We start from the raw sequence: 7,443 nt of genomic DNA on the forward strand, positions 1-7,443 counted from the left end.
GCCCTCAGGGCAGGAAACAGTCACAGATCAAAATGCCACAACTCTTGATTCTCCAGCCTTATGGACTATACTCCTAAACCAACTCACCCCCCACATCTATGTTGCCCTATCTTATAGATGATCCAGCACAAAGACGTTCAGATCTCCTTTTTGAAACAACAAACGAGGGATGTTTGGGAGCAAAACAAAGTAACGCCATGGGACAAACCCTAAATTACCCAGCCGAGGATAAAGTTTGAACACAGTGACTTTGCAGGCCAGTGGCATTCGCAGTGGCCAGCCACCCCTGAGAGAAAAGTTCCACGCTTACCGGACTTGTGCTTTTGGCTCCGATCCCTGGAGTAAATTCTCGAGGGTGGCATGCGAGGAGCCGAGTAGGCAGTGAGGACTTCCTTCCGCTCGGAAAGTATGCTGCAGTCGTTGCAGGTGTATCCGTTGCTTGGGGCCGTCTGGCTCTCAGCGGTTGCGATGTCCCCGTTGGCCTGAAGCATCGTTGTATTTCTACCTGCTGGGTTGCAAAGGACTGAAACATTACCATCTCATTCAATGATTTTTTTGGGGTGTGTGTGTGCGTTGTCAAATAAACAAACACGTTGTCCAAGTTACCTTTGACATCGTCGTCGTCGTCGAGACCTAAAAGGAAAGAGATGCTTTATGTGAATTCAAAATAAAGACAACGTTGGGTTCCTGCCAAGTGAGTTTTCAAAAATAATCCTGCTTGTCAAATCACAAAGAGAAAGAGTGGCGGAAAACTTGTCCTGCACACAGACAACTGCGGAGGTTATTTACTCAACAAAATGCAAAGCCCCCGGTGTGTGCAGAAACAGCCGTGCGGTTCCTTTGATCCTAGCTATGAAGAAAAAGAGTTGGTTTTTATATGCCGACTTTCTCTACCACTTAAGGAAGAATCAAGCTGGCTTACAATCACCTTCCCCTCCCCACAACAGACACCCTGTGAGGGAGGTGAGGCTGAGAGAGCTCGAAGAGAGCTGTGACTAGCCCAAGGTCACCCAGCAGGCTTCATGTGGAGGAGTGGGGAAACCAACCTGGTTCACCAGATTAGAGTCCACCACTCATGTTGAGGAGTGGGGAATCAAACCCGGTTCTCCAGATTAGAGTCCACCCCTCCACCCCTCCAAACCACCGCTGTTAAACACTACACCACACTGGCTATGTCCAGTGGAAGGCAGAATGGTATAGCCCAATCTCGTCAGTTCTCGGAAGCCAAGCAGGGTCAGCCCTGGTTAGCACTTGGATGGGAGACCACCAAGGAAGACCAGGGTTGCTACGGAGAGGAAGGCACTGGCAAACCACCTCTGTTAGTCTCTTGCCTTGAAATACCCATAAAGGGTCGCCATCAGTCGCCTGTGACCTGACAGCGCTTTACACACACACATATCCCGCAGGGGCATGAGGGCACCTTTTTCGCTTCACCGAATCAAGCACAGCACCGCCTCTGACTAGAACCACGACTCACGGGGCTGCACCGATATCCCCAAAGGCAGGCGCATGGCAAATACAAGGCTCCTTACCCCAGAAATGGTCGACAGCCGTATGCTCCCGTATGGAAGATTCATCCAATATGGTCGACAGAAAAGTCGCGTCGCTCGCGTGGCTGCTGAAACTACTGTGGCTGAAGACGGAAGAGCTGGACACAGTTTTTCTTGCGGTTTGTCTCACGGAACCAGTTTGTCTCACACTTTTATGTTGTTTAGTTACTCTTTAAAAAGAAAAACAAAAGAAAGGCAATGAGTGCCCCTTATTCATTAATGTTAACTGCACAGGTGAGGTATTACAAATCTGTGAGGTGTGAGAGAGAGAGAAGGCAGCTGGACGACTGCCCCACTGTTTCCAAGGAAGAGTGGGCCCCCCCAGATGCCAACGCTCCAGTTTAAAATGCCCCAATGCGATGTATATTTGTTCTTGTAGGTTATCCGGGCTGTGTAACTGTGGTCTTGGAATTTTCTTTCCTGACGTTTCGCCAGCAACTGTGGCAGGCATCTTCAGAGTAGTAACACTGAAGGACAGTGTCTCTCCCCAGAGAGACTGTCCTTCAGTGTTACTACTCTGAAGATGCCTGCCACAGTTGCTGGCGAAACGTCAGGAAAGAACATTCCAAGACCACGGTTACACAGCCCGGATAACCTACAAGAACCAATGAACTCTGACCGTGAAAGCCTTCGACAATATTTCGATGTATATTTATTTGGAAACATCCCATGGAAATCAGATATACGTAACATGAAGGACACAACCCATCCAAAGTTATTTTGACTCTCACTGGTTTCCTCGGGAGAGTTAAGCCCATGTCAAAAGGTCCCCCCCACCGCACAATGTCATCAGTGGGATTCAAGTATTCTTTGATTTGGCTGCAGTGGCCTTAGCTGGCAGAGGACTCCTCTTCTTCTGCCTGCAAACCAATTTCTTATGTGTGTGTGAGTTGCCGTCAAGTCGCTTCCGACCCATGGCAACCCTATGAATCAACGCCCTCCCAAACGTCCTATCTTTGACAGCCTTCCTCAGGTTGCAAACTGAGGGCCATGGCTTCCTTCATAGAGTCAATCCATCTTTTGTTGGGTCTTCCTCTTTTCCTGCCGCCTTCCACTTTTCCTAGCATGATTGTCTTTTTCCAGTGACTCTTCTCTTCTCATGATTTGACCAAAGTATAACCTCTGTTTAGTCTTTTTAGCTTCTAGTGACAGTACAGGCTTGATTTGATCTAGAACCAACTTATTTGCTTTTTTGGGCAGTCCACAGCATCCATCACATGTCCTACAGAAAGTTTTAAAACCATGAAACCCACCAAACGACACAACTGGTTGCCCGCTTTTGCACCCAGGTCTGTAATCATAGAAAAATTGAGAAGGGCCTTTAATCCTGAAGAGTGGCAGGATCAAAGGAGAAAGCCTAATATATTAGGTGCTGTGGAACACAGGCAGGACAATGCTGATACAGTCGTCTTGTTTGTGGGCTTCCTAGAGGCGCCTGGTTGGCCACTGTGGAAACAGACTGCTGGACTTGATGAACCTTGGTCTGCTCCAGTAGGGCTTTTCTTATAATTTTTTTATTTGCGGCTAGTATGCCAGATAAAACAGGTAAAACAGAAACTGACCATACAGAGGGGCTTTTCTTATGTTCTTATTTAGTCCCTGGAAATGACTTAATCTCTAGTATTTGCCCAGAAGCATGTCAAATATTAATATGTACTTGCCCAGAAGCATGTTAAAATATTGACATGGGCAGTTTTAGCCGGTATCTATAAGGACTATCCTGTGTCTATCAAGATCATTTGTATATACATTTTATACTTTCTGTATTTAATGTTTCCTTTATGTACCTATTGGTCGTGGACTGTAATAATAAAGAACGAACGAACAAAAACCATGAATCCTTTCCCAATGAAACATACAAAACACACAAAAACACACAGAGAATCTTAACACAGGCTTCGTGCTGAAGTACGCCACGCTGCATGGAAGGTAGACAAAAGGAGCTACCAGAAGAAAGGCTTACCTGGGGGACTGATCTGCAAAAGTCTTCTTCTCTGCATAGGTGCTGCCACCACCGCTGCCACCCTCTGCTGCGCCATACACCGTTGCAGACAGGCGCAAACTGCGCCTCGACATCCTCGGGGAGTCGAACACGGGATCTAACTTGTGACTGGTCTCAAAATCGAGAGCATTGGAGGAGTAACTGGAACTGAAACGGAAAGACCAGAAGGTATGGTGTATTGGAACGAGGGTTGCCAGCTCCAGGTTGGGAAATGCCTGAAGAATTGGGGGAGGGGGCGGAGCCTGAGGAAGGTGGGGTTTGGGGAGGGGAGGGACTTCAATGGGGTATAATTAGGGTTGCCAGTTCCAGGTTGAGAAATACCTGGAGATTTTGGGGGTGGAGCCTGACAAATGCAGGGTTTGGGGAGGGACTTCAGTGGTGTACAATGCCAATCCAAGGCGGCCATTTTCTCCAGATGACCTGATCTCTGTCACATGGAGATGAGTTGTAATAGCGGGAGATCTCCAGCTACCACCTGGAGGTTGGCAACCCTAATATTAACACACACACACATGAAGCTCCATTATACTGAATCAGCTTCTTGGTCCATCAAAGTCAGCATTGCCTACTCAGACTGGCAGCGGCTCTCCAGGGTCTCAGGCAGAGGTCTTTCACATCCCCTACCTGCCTGGTCCCTTTAACTGGAGATGTCGGGGATTGAACCTGGGACCTTCTGGATGCCAAGCAGAGGCTCTACCACTGAGCCACAGTCCTTCCCCATAACAGATGGGGCTCCAGCTCAGAGACAGGCCTGCTGCATACCTCCACGAGAACCACACCCACAACCCAGAGAAGTCTGAATCACAGCAAGCCTCTGGTCACCGGGTGAAGCGAGCCAGCCTCCTGAAGGTGCATTACAGGCACCCTCTAAGGTGTCAACTCCATGCCAAGCAAACTCCAGGTTTCTGCCTAGTAAGATACGGGCCTCAAGAACTTATTTCGATCTCACCTCCTCCAAACAAGATGCCTCTTATGTGCTATTGACAGTTGCCATTATTCAGCTGTTTGTACCCTTCCTTATGCCAGCAATATTTACAGACACACTATTCAAATGAAGTGCCAGGCCCTAAGGGCAGCTGCCACCCAGAGCTCAATTTGCGTGCAGCTTGGCAAACAGGTCTCTTTATTTAATAGCTCAAGAGAATAGGGCTTCTGAGAAAAAGAGGTTAATTTATGGGCACTGCTGAGACATGACCACTCTTGCACTCCTCAGTGTCTTACAAAAGGAAGCTGGTTCCAAATTAAACTGTGGTCTTGTACTTCAAAGGTGCAAACATGTCCAGAACGATTACAAGGCTGCCCATTTTTACCAGTCTACCTACCTGCATATCTCTTACATTAGTCATGTACAGCATCCCAACAGCTCGAAAGAACCAAGCCTCTTTCAATGTACTAAAGCTTCCCTGCCTGGCTCGCCTGTGGGCAACTCTTACCGCAGGCGACCAGAGGGCTACCTGTTTGCCAGCCCAGGGTCACATCTTCCACTGTTGATAAACTTCATGAAAAGAAGGAGGGAAAGTTCCCTCGAGGGCAGCCTGGCTGCTGACTCAGGGCCGTGGGGGGAGACTGTCGGAGAACAGGCGCTCCAATTATTCCCGCGTTCAGAGCTCCACAATCACAGACACCATGGAAATCACTCTGGACACAGCGCTGGCAGTATGCAAACCTGCTTCAACAGAGTCCCGGCCGCCCTGAGAAACTGCTGATACTTTAAACATTACTCCTGCAGGATCAGACTAAAGAAGCACAAGAGGAGAAGATACCGCAACACAGGTATTGCCGATCAGTGGGCAGGGTCCACTAATCTATTTCTGTGCCCATCCACTGTAAAAATTGTTCTTTCCACTCCACTCCGCGCATTGGGATGGGGTGGCTCCTAGTCACAAATCTCCTGCCCTCCGGAACTGCTCGCCGAGACCAACAAAAACACTGGAGGAACAACTCCGCGCTCACCGAAGTCACTTGGCCAGAAGTCAGAAATAAAATGAAGAGTTGCAAAGGATGGTGCAAATATACCCCCTTTGCGTCCCTGTTTGCACAATGGCCAGGCGTTCCTCCCAAAGTTCGGAGCTATATTAACGATATGCCGCATGTGCCCCCTCCCCCCTCCCTAAAAAGCCCCCACGCATTTACAAAACAATCGTATCTGGGTGCGGCTCTGAAATGCCTTATTTATGCGACTGATGATTTATGAGTCACCCCTTTTAATCACCGGCTTTGTTGGCTCAGCATCCACCAGTGCCTTTAAACACTACACAGAAAGCAACAACGGACATTTTCGTGTACAGAGATGAAACCAACACCCCCGAGTTCCCCCACCACCCTTTGCTTGAAACCCCATAACACAGAAATCAACAACAGAATGCAACTTCTCTGCAAGCAAAAACGTTCTCACCTGAGCGCATAAGTATAGCCAGTGTTTTCTGGCACGTACTGGGGAGGAGCATATGTGTGAAGATGTGAAAAATCCATGTTCGCTGTCTCAAACCATACTGCAAGAAGGTGAAAATAAAGCACTGTAACAGTTCGGAATGCCCACCGGGAACGGCCCTTGCTTGCTTCAGCCTGTACGATGGTTTACTGCAAGTTATGCTTTGGAGAGGCGGGGGGGGGGAACCCCCACCACTATCAGAATTAGCATGCGTTTCATTGTGACTGCCTGTGTTAGATACCCCTTATCAGGAATCGCACAAACTCAAACGTTTCCTCTTGCGGAGAACTTTACAGAAAGCCTTCCAAGCACGCGACTTCTGCTATTGAACTAATTCCTCGGAACATTCCTACAGACGGCCAAACCCTGCCAGCAAACGGCAGGGCTATTTTGCAAGGGATCGGGCGCGGGCTATCGTCAGACGGCGCTGCGCTGGGGCGGGGGGAAACAAACACGAAGAATTTACAATACCTGCAAACCCACAGCTCCAGTCATTCGTCCAGGCGGAACGATGAAGCTTTTAAGCGCCAGGAGGGCCACGCGGATCCTGAGAAATTCAGACACCTCAACAACTATGCAGTTTATGTCAGGACAAGTTGGGGTGTTTTTTTTTTTAGTTATGCTTTGTGCCACAGGGAAAAATGAAGGGAGGGCGCTTGGCTCCGCATGTGTTTTTTAAAGCAACAGTTCCACTTCCCTGGCATTGGTTCAACGCAATCGCCTGGAAGAGAACCTTATGTACACATCCCGGCAGACAATCCAAAAAGCATCATGACTCACCAATCTGAGGCTGGATCTATAGTTCTGGAATTTATTTAGGATTTAAAGGGAGCCTCAAAACACACACACACATTCACACACCAACATTTGGGCTGCAACCTAAAGAGCTGTACAATGAGTCTTGCTGGCCGAGGACAGCTCTGGTCTCAGGTTACAAAACATTTTTAAAATGGCACTGTGTAAAGCAGGGGTGTTGAGCTGATCTGTGACGAGGGCGGGATATGACATAAATGTCACTTTGTCAGGCCAGGACATGCCTCGCCGGCCCAGGTCGGCTGGCTCGTGGGCCGGATAAGAGCTCTCAGAGGGCCGAATCCGGCCCATGGGCCGTACGTTTGGCACCCGGGTGTAAAGCACTCTGCAACACAACATGCCGTTCTACAGTTCACACGAGAGACAAATGAAACAAATTATGTTGGAGATGTCCAAGCTCGCGCTCAACGCAGCGCTTTGGATTCCAGCCTTGGCACAAAGGGAAAGGAATGCTGGTACAAGATAAGGACCAAAAAGATTAAAACAAAGCCCCACACAGGAAGACACGCCGTAGCGCCGTGCCAAGATATGGATGGCAGCTCAAGTACAACTGAAACACAAGGAAATGTTTCGCCAGACCACTACCAGAAAGCTAGGAACTATACTACCTCTTGAGACAGCTATTCTTGGGTCCCAAGGGTTCAAAG

General features: G+C 48.6%; 1 protein-coding gene across 1 annotated transcript in view; it reads right to left on the reverse strand.

Annotated features, from left to right (window-relative positions):
• SUN1 (Sad1 and UNC84 domain containing 1) overlaps positions 1–6,042 on the reverse strand; it is a 30,875-nt gene extending 24,833 nt beyond the window's left edge. Inside the window, exons 1-5 of the mRNA XM_056866366.1 lie at positions 5,948–6,042; positions 3,514–3,699; positions 1,533–1,720; positions 607–633; positions 311–508 (exon numbers count right to left, since the gene is read on the reverse strand). Coding sequence (XP_056722344.1) covers positions 311–508; positions 607–633; positions 1,533–1,720; positions 3,514–3,699; positions 5,948–6,024 — 676 coding nt within the window. The 5' untranslated portion in view covers positions 6,025–6,042. The remainder of the gene's footprint in view (positions 1–310; positions 509–606; positions 634–1,532; positions 1,721–3,513; positions 3,700–5,947) is intronic.
• Between the last annotated feature and the right edge of the window lie 1,401 nt (positions 6,043–7,443).

The sequence above is a fragment of the Euleptes europaea genome, chromosome 21 (genome assembly GCF_029931775.1).
Source record: "Euleptes europaea isolate rEulEur1 chromosome 21, rEulEur1.hap1, whole genome shotgun sequence".
Classification (NCBI taxonomy): domain Eukaryota; kingdom Metazoa; phylum Chordata; class Lepidosauria; order Squamata; family Sphaerodactylidae; genus Euleptes; species Euleptes europaea.